The 23,084-nt window shown below is 36.4% G+C and overlaps 1 protein-coding gene across 1 annotated transcript; it reads left to right on the top strand.

Moving 5' to 3' along the window:
- Positions 1 to 812: 812 nt before the first annotated feature.
- LOC126778141 (nuclear hormone receptor HR96) lies at positions 813 to 22,489 on the top strand. Its single transcript, XM_050501556.1, has 8 exons — positions 813 to 1,796; positions 4,176 to 4,310; positions 4,992 to 5,100; positions 9,687 to 9,797; positions 12,278 to 12,403; positions 13,621 to 13,704; positions 13,846 to 14,058; positions 19,831 to 22,489. The coding sequence occupies exons 1-8, from the start codon at positions 1,057 to 1,059 to the stop codon at positions 20,029 to 20,031; spliced, it is 1,719 nt and encodes a 572-aa protein (XP_050357513.1). The 5' UTR covers positions 813 to 1,056; the 3' UTR covers positions 20,032 to 22,489.
- Positions 22,490 to 23,084: the final 595 nt, after the last annotated feature.

The raw sequence follows: 23,084 nt of genomic DNA on the forward strand, positions 1-23,084 counted from the left end.
AGGAATGATTGTGTGATAATATCCTACATGACAAAATTAGTGATTTTTTTTACGTGATAAAACATCTTAAGAATGAAGATTACTGATTTTATTTTATTACTTTCATTTTATATAAAATTAGACAATACAAATTGTTATATACTTACACTTTTAATTCTAGAAAAACGATTACAATTTCAATGTGTGTAATTACGATTACAGATTAACTTTGATTGATTCTGAACAGGGCGCGCGTCGATCTGGAGCAGTTACTTAAATCATTCACTTATATGATTACTGTCGTCATAATGTAATCGTGATTGATAATTTCACATTGTAATCGTAACCATTAATCTGATTACATTTAGTCCAAGTCTGTCCGCAACTTTGAGCAGTGTTGCAAATTGCGATCATATCAATATTATTCTTCGGAATGTGTGCTATGTTATTTAATTCTTTCTTCAGCATTTTATCATCGGACCGCCGGACATTGGGACTTCTATCTCTACCATTAACTATCTTATATCAGTAGTCACACGAAATGAAAACCGTTTCTGATGATCTGATCTTGGCTCTTCCGACATCTGTGATTCCTGAATAAAAACGGGATATCTTTGTATCACGAAGCATAAAGCTTGAAATGAAATTTCTTATATGCTAATGAAACAAAAATATTATACTGGGCCGATTAAACATTATATACATTAATAATTGTAATGGTATGTAACTATAATTGAATAAGGCTGAATGTTGTTTGATCATTGCTTCATAATAATCAGAACAACAATATTTTTTTTTAATGAATAATGACACATTAGTGACATTACGTTAGTCACCCGATATCATGTATTATTCACAACTTTATTTATCAAAATATTTAAGTGATTTATCGTGTTATCTGGTAACAACAAAAATGGCAAACTATTATCCAACACGGGTAAAATTATCGCTTTCACATGACGTGTGATAAATAATATTTTAACTTAATCCGTTTCTATTTAGTCAAAGTGTACAATAAGTTTTGTGTTCGAACCCTATTTTTCTTACTGCTAGTTATGACGATATTTAAAAGTGAAAATGGATAGTGTAAGTGAGAGTAATGCTAAGACGGAGGATACGAGTGGACAGAAGAAAGAACTGTCTTTAAATCTGCAAAAGATTTGTCTTGTGTGTGGTGATAAAGCTTTAGGCTACAACTTTAACGCTATATCGTGCGAAAGCTGTAAGGCATTTTTTCGCAGAAACGCATTAACAAATAAGGAGTTTAAGTGTCCATTTTCTAATAGCTGTGAGATAACTGTGGTAACAAGGAGATTCTGTCAAAAGTGTCGCTTAGAAAAATGCTTATCTGTAGGTATGGTAAAGGAGTTCATCATGTCTGACGAGGATAAAGCGGAGAAAAGACGAAAAATAGAAGAAAACAGAGCGAAAAAACGTCAATTACATGATTCTGATGATTCTGTCTCTAGTTCTAAGAACTTTAGACGAGATGAAGATTTGTCAAATTCCTATAATCCATCTGTACAAGATTCTAGCGTGTTGCAGTACGACGTCCTCAATAGTACTACATGTAGTCCACACAGTACTGTGCAGTCACCACTGAATAATGACATGGAGAACTCCATTAACTCTCCACCCGGTTATAATCAATATGCACCAGTGCAAAGTGCAGAACAACCATACACAATGAAAGTATATCCGATAGATGAAAAAACTGTTATCAGTCAAGCCATATACGAGCAAAGACTTATGGAACAGTACAATATATGTGACAGTGTGGAGAGTATATATCAATCGTCCAAACAGAACAGCATAAGGTATAAAGTTAAGGTGTTTCCCTCTTACAGTATTAACTTTCACCAGATTTACCTAACTCACCTAGTTCTCACTTATCAGTATATATACACAATATCAATATAGAAAATGCATTTGTTACATTTTTGGCATAATTAATTGTTTTGTCACATTATTTATACTAGCATATCTGCTTATACTGACTCGTCTATGTAGCTCAGCATTAATTCAAGGCAAAACAGTAATGCTCCTTATTGCTATGTTCCAGTTCGAAGGGGTAGTGAGCCAAAGCAAGCTAAGATACGAGAGATATAACATTTTCAATCCCATAGTTGTTGATGGAGTGGTTTATAATCCTTACAGGCACATCTATTTGTGGATATGACCATTTACCTCACATGTCAGGATATTTCCTTAATACATGACACATATCATATGATTATACTATAATTATATATACTGTATGTAATCATAAACAATAGTTCGACAGACCCATTGGTGAAGTTGGCAGTGACTGTGTTCCGCTCCCGGGTTTTGGGTTTAATTCCCACCCTGTGTATGTGGTATTTCTTTAAAATTATATAATATGACATCAGTCAGCTGTTACCTATAACACAGCATTATATTGTCTACATTTACAGGAGACTGTGTGTAAAAAAAATACTATTTAAAAAAAACAATCTGCGAATGCTATTTGCACTGTTGTACCCTGAATAGCAAGTATAATTACATGCAAAGAGAAAGAAAGCTATTTTTATTTAAACAAAAGTACAACAACTAAATATGACTCACCGAAAGTTCACGAATAATACCTACTGATACAAACCTTTGTCAATGGGTATAAAAGTCTGTGTCGCTCCTAAACTCTTTATATAAGTATAGTGAATGTTTAACAATTACAGTGGGATAAAATTAGGTAAACATTTGCTAGTTTGAACACCCTTTTCAATAAATAATAGGCTTTTAATATGCCACTCCCGAGCAATCTGAGAATGTCCAAAGTTTATTCTATACTATATCTACTCTTATATGGGTTTGATGATTTAGTTATAAAGTTTTTAAGAAGAATTTTGTTTGAAATTTTTAATCACAATACTTTACTTCATGGTTAAGCTTGAAATAAATGATTATTGCTGTAATTAAAGTGGTGATTGTCCATGTGGGAACTGGCGATCCTTAGTTATGATTCACATTTTCCTCTGGGCTTCTCGGATACCCGTTAAGGTTCCATATAACATATTTTAGAGTTCTTTCCACTAAAATAATTAGCAACCCCTTGCATTGCTTGAAAGCCATCAATGTTTCCATTTTATCCGCACTAATTGTTAAAATAATTTTTGTCAATTGTTTTTGTCGACACATGTAATCATTTTCCTTATTTGACTAAGGCATAATTGTTATTTTGGTCTTAAATTGAATTTGTTTATCAGTAACTTGTTGCAGCTGGCGGGATAACATATCTTGCAATAATATATAATCAACCAGTTGATCGGTTTGTTAAAGATTTTACTGATAATAATTGATAAAATCTACTGACCTTAATACTCGAATTATTGTATTAAATTCTGAAGAAGTCCTCCCTTTTTATTTTAATTAGTTTAATTTATTTTATATATAGTATAGTACATCAGACGATATTCAGCTCAGTTCTCGGAACGACAAAAAAAAATATGGCGGGAGTATAACGTGCGATGAGGAACTTGGTTCCGTTCGATTTATTCATCTTGAAATCAATAAGTCACTGCCTCGTTAGGCTAGTGGCTGGTCTATATTGTCTATAAAAGTGGTAATCTCTCCGAGTCAGATCCCAGGTTGGGCTTAATGGGTTTAAACTTAATGGGTTTTTCTGTAAAGCAATTATCTGGATTACAGTTAGTAATTTTGAAAACAAGTGCCGCAATTGATCTTGCGATCTCGCTCCGATCTTGTCAGATTGTCGTGCCATCGATCGATGCTGATTATGAGAGGGTTAATATAGAGTGCACTCTTCCTTGAAAATGGCCGCCTTTATCTAAATCGGTGATTTAGCAATTGTAGACGTTTATCAAACTTTACCAATTTTCATATTTCGTTAACCTCAGATTCACAAAACTGACCAGGAACACAATTTTATTATATTTAATGTCTATACTATCTAACAGATATGATGCAATTAATAAAAGTCTGTCCACATTGAGATAACGAAGAAAGCGCATTGTGATATATCCTGCTGGTACCAGACACGACAACTTATATTTTTAATCGTACTTTTAAAGTACAATGTATATGAACATAAATTAAATGAAAGAATTATATATATATATATATATATATATATATATATATATATATATATATATATATATATATATATAGGGTTATGTATATAGCGTTTTATTTATGCTATTCCTCATAACTTTCAGATCACTTTTGACTAACGGAGATGCAGCCGTGTACAGCAGAGAGACCAAGGACCAGCATGTTTGCGAGGAGATGCCTTCCACGAGCACCAACCCCGATGTTAACAAAGCCAGAGATATTCTACAGGATGTTGAAAGGTATTTCACTGTGCATAGTTTTTAATTATCCTCATGTGTCTCCAGTTTTGCCGTACATAGTCTTTTATAATTATATATGCATACGAATTTAAAATATTTATTATTATATAAAAAAGTGGCACAAAGGCCGATGGAGCGTGCTATGCTAGGCATCTCTCTCGTTTATAGTGTACCAAACGCGGAAATCCGACAAAAGACGAAGATATTGGAAAGCGTATCACGAGGTTAAAATGGAGATAGGCTGGACACTTGGCCAGACGGGAAGACGGAAGGTGGACTAAAGTCGTCACGGAGTGGTAGCCTAAAGGCCAGTGGGCAGACCACCCGCCCGATGGTCAGACGATTTTAGGAAAATGGCGGGTGCTCAACGGATGCAACTAGCACAGGACCGGGAGAATTGTCGCGCCTGTAAGGAGGCCTATGTCCAGCAGTGGATTAATGTGGGCTGAATATGACGATGATGATTTTTATATAAAATCATTTAAGCGTCAATAGCGAAATGGTTTTACGTGCCCCCTAGCGATGTAAAAGTCGCAGCTTCGATCCTGCCCCTTGGGGAATGTCGTCCGCACTCTTGACACAAGCTTTACTTCTAATTGGAGGGCTAAAAAATCGACATCAAAACTCAAAATAATTGGAAATAAAAAGAAAGATATTTTATATTTTGGTGTTATTTTTCAGAATAGAACCGAATTCAATGGAGTCAATATTATGTGAAGCGATCAAACTGGAGTTCGAGGCGTACACCTCGATCAGTAGCTGCAGCGGCTCGTCCAGGGAATTGAACGAGGTGATCACATACATACTGTTATATTACGCACTACACACACAAACAAGAAATACATAAGTACGTATTATGGCGTTCTTATCGCTCATCACCTGGGATTAGGATTGTGCAGTGAAAGATACAGTCACGTGGTTCAATTAGACATATAAATATTTACTACTAGCTGACCCGTGTCCACTTCGTTGGGCGTTAAAAATTTTTTTTATTTTATTTATATTTGGGAAACATACAGTGTGTTATTACATAGAATTAAGGAATTATTACTAAATCATAAACCAATAAAGTTTCCACTTAAAAATAGTACAAATGTTAGAGTATGCGTGTAAAAAAGATAAAAGAAAGAGACAAAAATACAATGCAATCTACGAGTACAATCAAATCGAATTGCTTGTGATGAAATTATGATTGTTTTTTTTTTATATATATATATATATATATATATGCACGGGATGGCAAATGACTCTACTGCACCTGATGGTAAGTGGTAGTAGAGTCCAAACGCGACGACGTCCAGTACAGTCGGGAAGAATGTTCTGTACTAGCCGTCCCCACCTTGCCGGCCCGCAAGATGCCTCTTCACGCCTCGTTTGAAGGAACCCGGGTTGTAAGAGGAGGGGAACACGTGAGCTGGTAAGGAATTCCATTTTTTGGTAGTGCGACAAAGAAAGTAGTTGCCAAATTTCTTTGTGCGCGATGGAATTGATGTCACAGTTAGGCGGTGACATCGAGAACCAGCTCGCGTGGACTTAAGAAGGAAGGGGGAAGCAGGAAATAGAGAGAATAATTCCTCAGAGCACTCGCCGTGATACAGTCGATAAAAAGCGCTCAGTGCTGCTATCTCGCGACGCAATTGTAAAGGTACAAGGGTGTTTGTGACCTTTACGTCGCCAATAATGCGTACTGCACGTCGCTGCAACCGGTCCAAGGCCTCCAGTAGGTACTTAGCGGAGCCATCCTAAAGGTGCGAGCAATATTCAACGCAAGACCGTACCTGAGTTTTGTATAACAGGCACAGTTGTTGTGGCGTGAAAAAACGCCGCGCCTTGTTCAGAACTCCGAGTTTCCGTGAAGCTGTTTTTATAATAGCCTCGATATAATCCCTTGGACTAAGGTCGCAGCGAACGTCCATCCCCAGCATGGCGATTTTGCTTTGTATCATCAGCGGTATGCCACAGAGGGAGGGATGAGGGTAAAATGGTGACTTTTTCGCTGTGAGAGCGCATACCTGCGTTTTCTTGGCATTAAACTCAACAAGATTATCAGAACCCCATTTGGCGATGAGCTCTAACGTCCTATCGAGTTCAATGACAAGATTCTCCCGCCTCTCCTCAGTTTCCGCCCGCCCAGCCACTGCGCGTCCGTGGTATCCACCATGCACTGTACTATCATCTGCATAGCAATGTATGTTCCCAAGGGAGAGCATATCATTGATATGCAAAAGAAAGAGTGTGGGAGATAGAACAGATCCCTGGGGGACCCCAGCATTCACTACATAGAATTGTGAAGCGCAACCATCTACTAAAACACGAAGGCTACGCTTGTGTAGGAAGCTGGCAATCCAGGTGCATAGCTGAGCAGGCAGACCATATGCCGGTAGCTTGGAGAGAAGACTTCTGCGCCAGACCCTGTCGAAAGCCTTGGAGATATCGAGGCTGACGGCCAACGATTCTCCATGCTTGTCGATAGCGTCACCCCAGAGGTGTGTTACGTACGCTAGAAGATCACCTGTGGACCGTTTTGGTCGAAACCCGTACTGACGATCATTAATTAGACAGTGATCTTCTAGGTAATGGATCAGTTGGTTGTTTAGATTCCTTTCCATCACCTTACAAAGTACTGAGGTGATAGCTATTGGTCGATAATTTGCCGGGTCAGACCGATCCCCTTTTTTGGGAACCGCTTGCACATTAGCTCTTCTCCAAGCCTCCGGCACACATCCCGAAGAGAGAGAAAGTTGGATCAGGCGCGTTAACACAGGAGACAGCTCCGCCGCGCACTTCTTCAGCACAATGGCTGGTATTCCATCAGGACCGCTAGCTTTCCGTATATCAAGTGATTGCAGCTCCGAACGCACATCACGTTGCCTGATTTTGATGTCAGGCATCGTGTGGCCACATGAAGGTATTGTTGGTGGCTGCGCACTACAATCATCGATCACAGAGTTGTCGGCAAAGAGTTTAGCCAGGAGGTCGGCTTTCTCCTGCGGACTGTGAGCTAGCGATCCGTCCGGATTTCTGAGCGGTGGCAGCGAAGGTTGGCAGAAATTGTTTTGCACAGACTTGGTCAGACGCCAGAAGCTACGGGAGCCCCTAGGATGCGAAATAAGGTCATGACCAATCTGTACAATGCGCTGTGCATCCGCTCTCGTGTATGCCTTCCTACAGGACTTGGAATTTTTATTGTAGTTTGCTTTCCATCACCTTACAAAGTACTGAGGTGATAGCTATTGGTCGATAATTTGCCGGGTCAGACCGATCCCCTATAGTACTGAATGCTATGTTTTATTTTCTGGCAGCGAAAGTCGCGTCGGCTACGACATCCGACTACCACGGGTTAATATATAGCCTATGTCACTCACAAACGATGTGGCTTTCTATAGGTAAAAGAATTTTCAAAATCGGTTCAGTAATTCCATAGATTACCCCCTACAACCTCAAAACTCACAAACTTTACCTCTTTATATATTAATTTAGATATATAAATATATACAAAATCACATTTATATACAAAAGCATAAACAAAAAATATAATAATGTATAATTACAAATACATATATTTGAATGATTGTGTGATATATTATACGTGAACTACCTCTTTGGTCTAGTGACTAGCTTTAAGGCCACAGGTCCTGAGGTCCTGTGTAAAAATCACCAGGTCGGGCCAACAAAAAGATATTTGGTTTCTCTATTAAAAAAATTTCAATAGCAGTCCGAAGTCTGGAAGTTGAAAGTGTATACACTCCCCTTCCATGCCTCGAAAAGCACGTAAATCTGTTGGTCCTGCAACTAAACGCTTTCCGATCGTGTCGGAAGCGTCCCATCGTATTATAATAGTGAGGGAATACACAGTGCGCACACACTTGTGCAGTATTATATATTCTGCGCAATTGGCTTTTCTACATGAGAGCCATGGCTGAAATCGATCTAACTATTGTAGTATTTGCTAAATAACTTTTAATTGGCCCTACTCGGGTCTAAACCTAGGACCTCGAGAACCGCAGCCTAATAAGCCCAGCCACTAGACCAATGAGGCAAGTAGAGACTATCGTAGAATGTATCATGTGCATTTAATATAATTTGTCATACTATTTCCAACATTAATTTTCTATTAATTATATCAGTAAGTATCAGTAACATCCTGTTAATGCCCCACTGCTGGGCTAAGGCCTCCTCTCAATTTTGAAAAAAAGTTTTTGGAGCTTATTCCACCATGCTGCTGCAATGCGGGTTGGTAGAATACACATGTGGCAGAAATTCAATGAAATTAGACACACGCAGGTTACCTCACAATGTTTTCCTTCACCGTCAAGCACGAGATGAATTATAAACACACATTAAGCACATGCATATTCAGTGGTGCTTGCCCGGGTTTGAACCTACGATCATCGGTTAAGATTCACGCGTTCTAACCACTAGGCCATCTCGGCTTTATGAATTATATAAAGCAAAATATTTTACTATATCGCTACTAATCCCGTTATCATTTATATCTGCACATAAATAGGGATTGTCGAGGTTACACTGTAATAGTATTTTATCAAATTTACTGATAAAAGAATTTCTTATACAATATAATATCATTGCCAATTTAATTTATGTTAACTTTGTCTAACACACTCGATAAGCTGATACGTGTGATAGAGATGGCATCAATATGACACATTTTTTAAGTATATATAAGTTTTTGATATATACACGAGTTATGTTAGCCGAAAAAAAATATATTTATAATAATATTTTAATTATATTGCAATTTAAACTTAGAAATTATTAAAACTATATTTATAGCTGAATCTAATAATTACTTTAACTAAGTCAATTACATAACGAAGTCCTATAACAATATATTTGCGGAAATACTTGGTATTAATTATTTATTTATTTAATAAATATCTCCAACAGGACATTGGGGCTTACATTTAAAAACATATTTGATAGTTTATCCTAATAGCTCATGTTCGAAATGCGTTGCAAATAATCTTTATTTTATTTTGTAAACCTCATTGGTTTTGCTTGGGTTAGAATGCTCAACCGTCAGTAAAAAATCACTAACCATTTAAACTCTTTCGGCTCGACACGAACGAACATAATCTCATGTTCACGGGCGTTCATCATCATGTTATCCGTGCCTTTGATGTATCTTTTTTTTTAATGTCATTTTAATGTGCCTGCGTGTTCATTACCAGGCAGCATCACAATCTTAAGTTTCAGAATTAAAAATTCGAATGTCAGCTCTTATATTCATTTAAAATAATTGACGAAATTTTAATAACGAATAAAATGTTACTGCAATAATAATAGGACATATAAACATAATTAATTGCAGCTACAAGTCGTATAAGTAAAGCAATATGACCCTTATAATTCCAGGTGGAGAGAGCAAAGTTGAATGAGCTAATCGTGGCCAACAAGGCGCTGAACGCGCCCATAGACGACGACATCTCGCAGCTCATCGGCGACTCGGCCACCGCCGGCCTCAAGGTGTGCCCTTTGACGTTTGGTACTGTTGTGGGGGGGGGGTATTTTGAACATTATAATTAATGGTAAGTGGTCACCAACGCCCGTGGGCACTGAATATACGAACCATTACTTACATCGTCAATGTGCCACCAACTTTGGTAATTATGATGTTATTCTCGTGACTGTAGTTTGACTGGCTCACTGGCCCTACAAACCAGAATATAAAAATACTACGTATTGCTATTTGGCGGGAGAACAAATAATAAAAATATAAAATTATATATCATATAAAATTCAAAAGAACAATTTTAACTCAAAATGAATAGACAATATTACAAGCGAATTAATAATTGCAACGTAAAGGTACAACGTATTTAATATTATCAATTACAGTACAGTAACAGCCTGTGAATGTCCCACTGCTGGGCTAAGGCCTCCTCCCAAGCTTATTCCCATACATATTATTGATATATTATCAATGTAATATTTAAATTAATGATAAAACTAAATAATCAGACGAAAAGACGACAAAACTGGAGAAGTGACGTATATATTGGAACAGGTCCTATTACCTTGAGGTATCGACGCCTCCGTACTGAGTCCCGTAACAGAGTATAAACGCGTATCGAGTATTTCGAAGTATCGCGTACGCGACGCGGAGATTTAATACTTTTTTTTAATATATAAGCTAGCGCTTGACTGTTATCACACCTGATGGAAAGTGATGATACAGTCTAAGATGGAGCGCGCTTGCCTAGAAGATGCCTATTCATTCTAGATTTGAAGGTACCCATATTGTAGGTGGTGGGGAAAACGGAGGTCGGGAGGGTATTATAGACCTTGGAGGTGCGTATCAGAAACGAGGAAGCAAATCGTTTCGTACGTGTCTTAGATACGTCAATTACGTACGGGTGCAGGGTGGGTGCAGATCTCTATACTCATAGAAACTTATTAATCTGTTGGACTCGCAAGACTCATAATAATACAACTAATACCTTTGCAAGACGTTATACGTGTGCGATCATAATGTTCTGTACTTTTTTTTATATAGAATAGGAAGGCGGACGAGCATATGGACCACCTGATGGTAAGTGGTCACCAACGCCCATAGACATTGGCATTGAAGAATGTTAACCATCGCTTACATCACCAATGTGCCACCAACCTTGGGAACTAAAGTGTTATGTCCCTTGTGCCTGTAATTACACTGGCTCACTCGCCCTTCAAACCGAAACACAACAATACCAAGTACTGTTGTTTTGCGGTAGAATATCTGATGAGTGGGTGGTACCTACCCAGACGAGCTTGCACAGAGCTCTTACCACAAGTAAACTTTACTTTACCTTGCCTTTTTTATCTTAGTTTAGAATTAAATTTTTAGTCTCATAACCGATTACCTTTTACAATAAATATCTGTTAATTAATATAAATTTTATACGAATATAATGACAATATAACCAAAATATAATAAAATAAAAGCGTTTTGAAGTGTGCGATAAATGACGATAAATGCCTAATAACTTACGTTCTTATATTAAAAACAACGTTAAAAGTACTCATCGCTTAAACCGTCATTAGTATGAACCCGAGTGATTTGATGCCTTATAATAACCGAATATCGACCGTATATCATAGACTTTAAGACTGTTTTTTGAATAACTGAAGAAACTCGTGAGTTATTTGATTTGAATGATTGAAGTTTATAAGCATTGTAAATTAAGTAGTAAATTAAAGTAAGTGTAATTATCTATATAAGTATGTATTTACAAAAGAAAAATAGTATATGTAGTATATCAGTTGTCTGGTTTCCATAGCACGAGCTCTGTACAAGCTTAATTTGGGATCAGATAGCCGTGTGTGAAAAATGTCCCAGGATATTTAATATCCATAGGATGTATAATATCCCGGGATATAAACCTAAGTGGTTTTCTAATACACGATTTAATGAATAAATATGTAGTACGTACATACGCAATACGCTTTAATAAATACGCATACTTCTAATTAGTCGTATTATCGTGGAGCTGGAACTAGTATTTAGAACAGGTTTTTACATGCACGCGTACTCGTAAGACGAAGTACGTAATATAACTAGTGTCTTCTCTAGAGAGAATAACGACAGGATGGTATTATGTATGGCAGAAAGTCACTCCATAACAGAACATTTTGACACCGCGATTCAGAAATTGACGTATACAGCACAACGCCATCTATGGGCTCATGGCCGCAACTTATATTATAACGACAAAAATACGTACGTTTTTATAACCTTTGACAAACTCAACCGACGTTGATGAAATAAAGACTTAACGGAACCTTCTTCTTATAATTCTGTTATTTCAATTTGTAATTTTTAACCCTTTCAAAGATTACACGGGGTAATACAGAAAAAATAAAAAATAAATGTTTTGGTAATTCGCAAATAACCATATTAACTTTAAAAGAAGCAGCTATTTTGATTATTTGTTTTATTTATTTGTATAAATTCTTTATTTAATCAGGACGACAACGGAAAACACGACCCGAGGCTAATAACAATAGTGAACCTTACGGCGATCGCAATAAGGAGGCTAATCAAAATGGCGAAGAAAATCAACGCCTTCAAAAATATGTGCGAAGAGGATCAGGTATGTTGAAACTAATATAACTACGATGGAAGGCTGAATAATTTGCGGCCTAAGGTACTAAAGGAAAAAGTTCAGATTTTTATTATTTAATATCTCCTATGCGTGAAATACACTTTCCACGTCAAGGTTATAAATGTTAAAAGTGCCGTAAACCATTAAAAAATATTCTTTGTCTTCAAAGTGGCAATCGCAGCTTTCATGTCGTTTCCATTCGAAAATTTCCGGCCCCGTAAGCACTTATATGTGAAGGCGTGCGGGCGAGCACTTAAATGTTTATTCAAAGCGACCTCACGAGCCGAACTTAATAAATTGGCATATATCGGCCGTTTAAAGTGAACAACAATAATCTATCAGCATAATTTTTCGCCGACCCAAAAATAGTCGTCATTAGGCTGAGACGCCGACTTTTCCAACTTGAAATCCTGAAAAACCGATGACATCTCTTCAAAAATGTTTTTCGATGTGTTTCCATTTTTACGAGGCAATTGGTCACGACGCGATATTCTAAATTACGAGAATCGGCGGTTTCGGCTGACATGATAATGATGTTCGTAGTTCGATAGGTAATTGAGTTATGGCATAAAAATAGCTTAGGTGTTGTTTATAGTATACTATCACTAACTTCCACAATGAGTGATAGGAATAACGAGCTAATTGGTCATCGATAAATAATTTAGGCCGCGAATTTATCAGTCTTCCCTTGTAAAATTTTATTTGAGTATAAGGAAACGTCACTTGCTATAAGGTGGTACCATTTTTACGTCTACTTTAGAAAGGCACTGTTAGTATTTAGGATGTTTTTTCATCTGGGACAGTATCAGGAAATCGAACATAATAGAAGAAACAGAGATTCTGTCTTAAGAAACATTAATTCAATTTTTATGAAAAAAAGCTGGCTTTTATGCTTTTTTTTGGGTATAAAAGATTTAGTTACACTAGCAAATGAGCCACCTTATAAGTGGCCACCGTCGCTCGTAGACGTTGGCACTGTAAGAAATATCCCATCCCTTGCATAGCTATCCGCCATTAAACTCGGGAACGTTACGTCCCTTGTCTCACTCACCCTTCCGACTGGAACACAATAATACTAAATACTGTTGTTTGGCGGGAGAATGTGTACATGACCTATCAAGTAGTTTTTTGAAAAATTAAAAGAATCACCTAAACGTATGCTAAAAGTACTTTTATAAATCTATAAATATGTATTTCATCACCAGGTGGCTCTCCTGAAAGGAGGGTGCATAGAAATGATGGTCCTCCGAAGTACAATGACATACGACGGCCAAAGAAATCAATGGAAGGTAGGACTGCCACCCAAATATTACCATTAATAAAGCGTGCAAAAGATTCGCCTCTCTCACTAACGGCAACACCGTCGAGACGAGGGCCTCCGTCATCGCCCCCCTCTATCCCCGACAGTAACGACACCCCGTCGCCCGCAGCTGCCGCACAGCCAGGAGCGGTTCGGCGTGATACAGACGGACGTGCTGAAGCTGGCCAAGGGCGACGTGTGGCGCTCGCACGAGTCGTTCATCCGCTCGTTCGACGCGCGCTGGCGCACGGACGAGCACGTGGTGCTGGTGCTGTGCGCCATCCTGCTCTTCACGCCCGAGCGCGCCAACGTCGTGCACCGCGACGTCGTCAAGCTGGAGCAGGTGCTTCTGCGATTACGATCTCATACAAACATTAAGTGCTCGACTCGTCCGACGCCGACGGGAAAAAAGTAAAAAGTATAAGCATCGCGATTTAAAAAAACAAAATTAACGGAAATAACGAAAACGTCCAAGATGCTGCATTACAAAATTATACAGCATACTTTGTCTAACGCCTGAAAAGTATGTATTATTATTTTATCTCGTTACCGAAGTATATGTAGGTTACGTCTGAGTTATAAACCAGTTCATCCCAAACGATGGAGATGAATTGTTACACGTAACGGTGACATTAATGGTAATAAAAGCTAATAAACATTATGCATTTTGGGTTATAATATGTAGAATTAAAAGAAAAGAAAAACAAAAAATAACTTATTTTTGCACATATTGTATATTTTATCGCATTTTTCGATTTTTATCCGAACGCTGAAATAACATTACGTGTGCTTCATCAGTTAAGCTTAGTTTTGTTTCTATTTTGTAATTTATTCTTTCGTTGCTATTATAAATAGCGATATTAGAAACAAACTACCTGTTAGATAAATTACACAAATAATATAACACCTACATACATTCTAGTTTAATAAAATCCTACGTCGTTCGTTTTTTCAAATGAACCGATTGAATTTATGAAATGAATTAATTAACGAGACAAGATTCGATTCGGATGAAATATAAGAGACATTTACTGTGTACTATCGGAGGGGTAGCTTCCCTCGTGACGTCATAGATGGCGTTGCAGTACTTCTGAATCGCGCTGACGAGATTCGCAGACTGTAACCCAAAGTCTCTGACTGTAACTCCCTCGTCTACGGAACAAATACAAGCCGACACTGAAGACTCTCAAATAGCGTGAAATGCTTTTGAATTTTTGAAAGACCAAATTCCTTATACGGGCTCTTTGGTCTAAATTATAACGATGAATTACTAAATGTCTAGTTATTTACATTAATACAGGGTTACAGGGTAATATGTCACGATCCTTTTAAAGGGTTATAGTTCAGGACAATAGCTATCAAATGACCCCCAAAATGCTTATGCAAAAGTGTATCGTTTTCGAGTTATTAATTTTTTAATATTTTTTTTATTTAAAGGATGTTTAAGATTCTAAAATTCAATAAAAAAAAAAATCAACGTATTTTCCCTATTTTTTTTTGTATTTCTTGCTAGGGTACATCCTAGTTAATAATAACCAGTTATAAAACAAAAACAATCTTCAAGCATTTTTAAATTACAGATCCAAAACTGTACAACTTTTCGATTTTTAATTTTGATTCTTTAAGTTACTCGCAATTTTTTTGTAAAAATCGCTATGGCTCTTATCGTGCGGATCATTTTAAAAACATCTGCGTTTCCTTAGCTATCCATCGGTACATAAAAAGTACAGTAACAATCATAAACTCAGGAGAAAATTAGATAACAAAGAGACCAGGTAGGAAATTCTAAGAAATGCTATTGTTAAGAAATTAAATCTGGATCAAAGACAAAAGGACCTCAATGCAAAGTAGTTAAAGATTATTTTTAATAGGGGTAATAGGTAAAAAAGGAGAGATAAACCAGAGCTGTCATTGCAATTTTGAATTTAAATCAAAAACAAAATACTTAATCTTTTTAGTTACTCCATACTTTCGAAATTACACTGTTTATTATTCATAATTCGTGTTCAAAATGAGATCCCCTATTTCGTATACAAATACGCATTCTTTTTCTTAATTCACTTTTTACTACAACACTACTCAAGCTTTGTCGAATAGAATTTGCAGCATTCATTATTCTTGTTTTGAGTTCTTCAATTGTTTGTACTGGCGAAACATCATAAACCAGGCTTTTCATATGCCCCCAGACATAATAGTCCATCGGAGTCAAATCTGGACTTCTCGCTGGCCATGGGATTGGTCCTCCTCTGCCAATCCATCTATTACGATAATTGCTGTTTAGCCACTGTCTTACGGACATTCGAAAGTGTGCGGGGCAACCATCATGCTGGAATATCATTCTCTGCCTAAGTTTCAGCGAAACATTTTCGAGTAACTCATGCAGGATTTCTCTAAGCAAGTTTTCATAACTTTCACCATTTAAGTTATCAGGTAGGAAATGTGGCCCAATAAGATTATCATTGATAATCCCCATCCAGACGTTTACCGAGAAACGTCTTTGGGAACCGCTTAATCGCTTTTTGTGAGGGTTTCCCTGTTCTTTTTGAGACCAATATCGAATATTGTGGTAGTTAGTAATACCATCTTTGTCAAACTTTGACTCGTCTGTCCATAATTTTTTTCTCAAAAAATTGGGATTTTCTGCATCACAGTGTAGCATAAATCGGCAAAAATCTAAACGTCTTGCAGGATCTCCTTCTTCAATCACGTGTACGGGTGTGTAATGATAGGGATACAATCCAGCCGCGTGGACAGTAAACCAGACTCTCCATTGAGATACGCCCAGTCGGTTTGCCACAATATTGGTGGAAACTGTAGGGTCCTCTCGAAAATGACGAATAATTACATCTTCTTCATCTGGAGAACGGACACGAGGGCGTCCGGAATCAGATTGTCTCCTTTGCACGCGACCAGTTTCTCTAATTCGACGATACACACCAATAAAGACACTATTGTCAGGTGTCCGGCGATCCGGAAATCGACGATTATACTCACGACGAGCAGCTGCGGCGTCACCGTTACAATATCCATAGCAAAATAAGATGTCAGCGTATTCCTCATTAGAGTACGGACGACGAGAAGAATTTTGTTCTGCAGCCATAATAGTCCTTTTTACGCGCCAAGTTATCATAAACACAAATCACAAATTCCTTTTAGCTAGCCGAGTCACGAAGTTGTAAGAAACAGAGTCCAGTAAACGAAGCGGTTTTTTTCAAAAATTTAAGAGATCAATATTCACTAAAACGCGTCCACACTATACGAGCAGTGCAAGTACAGTGAGTATTATGTACCCCGACAAGGTTTTATTACTCTTATTCCTAAAAGAAATAAGATAAAAGGAAATTAGAAAAAATGACGGTAAATTCAAAGGAATTGATAATAGTATTCCACAAACAGCTCTGGTTTATCTCTCCTTTTTTACCTATTACCCCTATTAAAAATAATCTTTAACTACTTTGCATTGAGGTCCTTTTGTCTTTGATCCAGATTTAATTTCTTAACAATAGCATTTCTTAGAATTTCCTACCTGGTCTCTTTGTTATCTAATTTTCTCCTGAGTTTATGATTGTTACTGTACTTTTTATGTACCGATGGATAGCTAAGGAAACGCAGATGTTTTTAAAATGATCCGCACGATAAGAGCCATAGTGATTTTTACAAAAAAATTGCGAGTAACTTAAAGAATCAAAATTAAAAATCGAAAAGTTGTACAGTTTTGGATCTGTAATTTAAAAATGCTTGAAGATTGTTTTTGTTTTATAACTGGTTATTATTAACTAGGATGTACCCTAGCAAGAAATACAAAAAAAAATAGGGAAAATACGTTGATTTTTTTTTAATTGAATTTTAGAATCTTAAACATCCTTTAAATAAAAAAAATATTAAAAAATTAATAACTCGAAAACGATACACTTTTGCATAAGCATTTTGGGGGTCATTTGATAGCTATTGTCCTGAACTATAACCCTTTAAAAGGATCGTGACATATTACCCTGTAACCCTGTATATTATAATGATTAAGGATTCGTTGTTTTGTGGTTAGAGGTTGTTAGCTTCGATAGCTGCTTTTGTGGTGGTAAAAATAACGAAGACTTTGGAAATTGAATACTTGTATTAATGATAAATCATTATAAGAACTGATGTGTGTCGCGCACGCGAGTCGAGACGACAAGTGAAGTTAAGTTGGTAGGCGCGTCCCCGCACCCCGCGATGATAGATAGTGAAGCGCCGCAACAGAGGTCGCTCGTTTACTCATTTAATAATTGGTAAAAGTAGTTTATATATAAAGATTATAATCATAATCGGTACCAAGAAACAAAATTAAATTAGTAAAAAGCAACTTCTATACATTTTTTGAGTTTACGTTTAAACACTGAAAAGTATCTACTGCTAGTTACATCGTTAAATATAATATTAGGTCCTTACATATGAAATTGGCGTTTTGTACGGGAGGAATATAAAGTCGATTTTTCTTTTTGTAAAATATATTTAATTAATCAAAGTATGCACCGTTGTTACCTATGCACTTTGACCTTCTCATAGGTAGTTCATTGATCCCTTTACTAAAAAAACCATGGGGACGAGAATCAATAAAGGCGGTTCGGACTGCCGCATCGAAGTTGCATTTTTTTCCTTGTAAGAAGTTGTCCAAATTCCGGAAAAAATGGTAATCTGTTGGAGCAAGGTCCGGGGAGTACGGAGGATGTCGCAGACATTCCAATTGTAGCTCATCTAACTTAGTGGTTGTTTGTTGTGCAGTGTCTGGTCTTGCGTTGTCGTGAACCAGCAGTGGCCTAGAGCGATTGACTAATCTTGGTTGTTTAGCAGCTAGTTCTTCCTTCATGGTTTGCAGTTGCTGACAATAGATTTCTGCCGTAATCGTTTGGCCAGATTTTAGAAAGCTGTAGTGTTCGACACCGGCCCTAGTTCACCAAACACTCACAAGTAACTTTTTCCGAGTCAATTTTCGCTACGGGCAGGATTTGGCTGGGTCTGCAGGATTCAGCCATTGCGACGGGCGCTTCCGATTATCGTACAGTATCCACTTTTCATCACAAGTAATTATTTGATTTAAAATCCCTTCATTATTGTGTCGGTTGAGCAAAGCAACACAGCAGTCGACGCGTGTTTGCAAGTTCGATTCACTCAATTCACTCGTACTCGTAAATATACCGATATTTCATGTTTTCCATTGTGCGGTAATAAGCAACGCCAAAGATAAAAAATAATAAGACAAAAAAACAAATGAATGACTGTTTACAAAATTCAAATGTACCAGCTAAATGAATTTATAAATTTGAATTTGGAATTCCTAACCAAAGAGGAGATATTTCAGATCAAAGTGGTCGGTACGACAAAACGCTAATTTCATATGTAAGGACCTAATATTATAACAATACTAGTTTCCGCTCGCACCTTTGCGCGCGTGTGACAGTGGTATAGGGAGATTTGAACACCTGCCGTGGTTGGTTAAATATTGAGTTATTAAAACGTTTATAAGTAACGAACTTTTGCATTTGTAGTATTAGTAAAGTAACTTAATCGTTGTTGATATTTAACGGAAGTTATGTTAGATTATTACATTGTTTTTATAAATGTCTCACTGCCGGGCTCATCTCTTGAGAAGAAGGTTAATATACTGATTGATGGATAAACATTTGACAGATTTTCATCCGGAACATCCGGCGTCCTCGTGATGTTTTCTTAAACCGCCGAGTGAATTCTATTCACTAATTTAGTACATGAAAAATCAATAGCTTTATTATTCTCTAGCGCAATCTTCGGTTCACGTGTTCTAGCACTTCGCTAAAAACAAACACATACTATCTCTTTCTAACGTGCAGAGTAAAAAAGGATCATCATCATCATCATATCAGCCGAAAGACGTCTACTGCTGGACAAAGGCCTCCCCCAAGGATTTCCACGTTGGCCGATCGTGCGCTGCCCGCATCCAACGGCTTCCCGCGACTCGTTCTAAGTCGTCGGTCCACCTTGTAGGGGGCCTGCCCAAAAAAGGATAAAAAGTCTTATTTCATTTTATAAAAATCATACAAAATATAAACAAAAATACCGTCTAGAAATTCAGCATATTGATTATTGTAAAATTTTTTTCCAGAACTCATATTACTACCTCTTGCGGAGATACCTTGAAAGCGTATACCCCGGCTGTGAAGCGAAATCTACCTTCCTGAAGCTCATCCAGAAGATTCTGGAACTGAGAAAGCTTGCTGAGGAAGTGACGGGGGTGTACCTCGACGTGCACCCCATAGAGCCGTTGCTCATGGAGATATTTGACTTGAAACATCACGCCGCATGACCCTTACGGTAACCTTAAGACATTTTCGTACACTGATCCACTTATCCTTCAGTTTCTTGTACACTACGAACTATAAACATTCTACTACCGTGTGTAGTAATATCATTATTAGCCTAAGATTAAAAAGTTCTCTATTTAAGTTACTTTAAAGTAATTAAAACATGCTTACAATTATATTTATTGTAATTAAATATATTTAATATGGTTGTCTTGTATGGTCTCAGTTATGGATAGGTGTCTAATTGTAAGTTTTATTTCAACTTAAGTTTAAGTATTTACAGAAATTTTATCAATTTTGAACATTGGGATTAGATGTTTTGATACATTTTAAGGGGGTAATGAATTAATGCCCTGGCAACACTGACTCACCATTGCACATTAAAAAAAAATACATTTCAATTTATTAAGAAAGTTAATATAAGGTCTTATAAAGAATTTACGACCCTCGATAGTGTAGCAGTAATGTTAAAGGCGGTTTAAATCGTTCGAAAAATATATATATATATAAATGTACATAATCATATATGTTCACATAATCATCAAAAGGTTGTTAATACTATATTGTTATATAACGTGTTTATTGTCAAATATTTTAACATAAACGGTGTAAGTCAGTACAATTAGAGTCCACAGACAGCAGCGCATCGGTGTTCTCGCCGCTTGTATCGGTCGGCAGTGGTATTGCCATTTGATAAATAACAAATGATACATTTTCATTTCGCAAACAATAGCAATTCAATTTTTTTTTTACGAAATACTGGTTCAACAAATAATTCCTATAATAATATATTTGTTAGTTCGTGCATAAAGTTTAAAACACAAACGATATTTTATGAAATCAAAATATTCTTTATTTAATAAAGCCCATAAAAACAACTTTGAATCTTCATTTATAATGTAAAGCTACAAACGTTTCGTTATGTAGATTCTACCGAGACGAATCGCAAAAAACGCAGATTTTAAAGAATAAAATATAACGCGATTAAATTCTGAAACGTATTTTGTAAAACTCTCATCAGTCATGAATATTATCTCAAACATTATTTCATATAAAGGGTAACAAAACATAACAATTTGTTATTTAAAATACTCTTCAGATAAATATCTACGTGATGTCATGTCATAAACCTGTTCGATTTGAAAAAAAGCGAAATATCACTCATCACGAGATCTAAAATATGCGCTCGATTGACTTGAAATTTGTCAGTTACCCCCCGACATAGACACTCACTAAGAACGTATTTTACGCAAATCCTATACAAAATACATCGTTCTTCTTATCTACCCGTGCGAAGCCGGAACGATAAGCTAGCTGTACAACATCGCGCTACAACACGGGGGTCGCCTATGGATGCCAAAAATTTTAGATAATTAAAATTAATGTTTAGTCTACATTCGCTCGTAAACGAATAAATTGGCTATATATTAGTCAACTTGGCACTACATTTATTATCTTAATTATAATAAATATTTAATTATATTTAAAAATATATTATTCTTATTTCACGTTTAAGTCTACTTACGTGAAATTAGTTTTATATTTAAATATTTTTTATGGTAAATAAATTTATACCTTCGGCTATGGCATTATATTTCGTGTGAAAAAAATACACGTTAATGTTATGTGAAAAAAGGAAGATACCGAGATTCTATACTTGGTTATCGTGAGTTAACTTGCATATGTCGGATGAAAATTTACCGCATGCGCTTTATTTTTTGTATCTGTATACAGACTATAATATCTAAAGAAAAAGTATAATTATATTATATGTATATATTAAAGTCGAGGATTAATTGAATTTTGTGTATAATATAAAATACGAATAGTTATTGTCAGTCTCGCTCTCACGGCAGATGATTATCACGCGAGAAAGAGAGCCTATTTAATTATTTACGAGGTCACTACATATGTATTTGCATCGTCTATATTTTTGTTAAAAAGTATCGATGAAATTAAATCAAACAAACTAACGAAATCGAGCTAATTAAATATAATACGACTACAACCACACTTGTGCTACAAAACGGGTTAACTACTCGAAGTCGATTTGTCACAGGTGTGGTTATAGCTTTATAGATACCACGTGCATTGTGTGGTAGTTAGGATCAGAGCTGGATCCCGCAAGTTTGTTTGTCAAACATCTATTTATTTTTGTATTCCATATAAGATCAGTTGGCCATGGACCAAATGCGTAGACCGAGTCCAATGATGATAGCACGCGGACAAAAATATTTTGGTAATAAAAACGCAGTTGGTCCACGTTCAACAAGAGGTCGACATTTAATTTAATTAGACAGTAATTTATTTTTATATAAACATGTTTAAGATGTAAATACCTAAGTTATTGTTACAAATTTAATAAAAATATTTTTATAACATATTCGTTATCCGACATTTAAATTAGGTGCAATAATGTATTTTTAAATTGAATATAAATATAATAGTTTGTTATAATGCTCTTATGTTTTATTTAGCTTCTTATAGCAATCGAGGAAGAATAAGCAAACATTTCCCATGCGATTTGCTAATAGTATTTGCTAAATCTGGTTTATTATACACAAACAGATATTACATATTTATATATATATATGTATTTATAATACAGCAATTACACTTAACTACTAATATCCACTTTAATTTTACTTCCGAAGGTACCGAAAGCAACTGCGTTAAATTCCAAATCGCTATTTTTCTCGAATTTATAATGAATATCATATATTATTCAAGATTTCGACCGATATTTCGCGTCAATACAATCATACATTGGTTCTGCGTCGCGCCGGATTGCCGTCCCGTCATATTATATGCGGGAACAGACAGCGCAACTGTATTTAAACCCACACTTGTGTACTATAATATGTCCTGCGCGGTTTTTTTTTTTTTTTTTTATAGAATAGGAAGGCGGACGAGCATATGGGCCACCTGATGGTAAGTGGTCACCAACGCTCTTAGACATTGGCATTGTAAGAAATGTCAACCATCGCTTACATATCCAATGCGCCACCAACCTTGGGAACTAAGATTTTATGTCCCTTGTGCCTGTAATTACACT

Source organism: Nymphalis io, chromosome 25, assembly GCF_905147045.1.
Source record: "Nymphalis io chromosome 25, ilAglIoxx1.1, whole genome shotgun sequence".
NCBI lineage: Eukaryota > Metazoa > Arthropoda > Insecta > Lepidoptera > Nymphalidae > Nymphalis > Nymphalis io.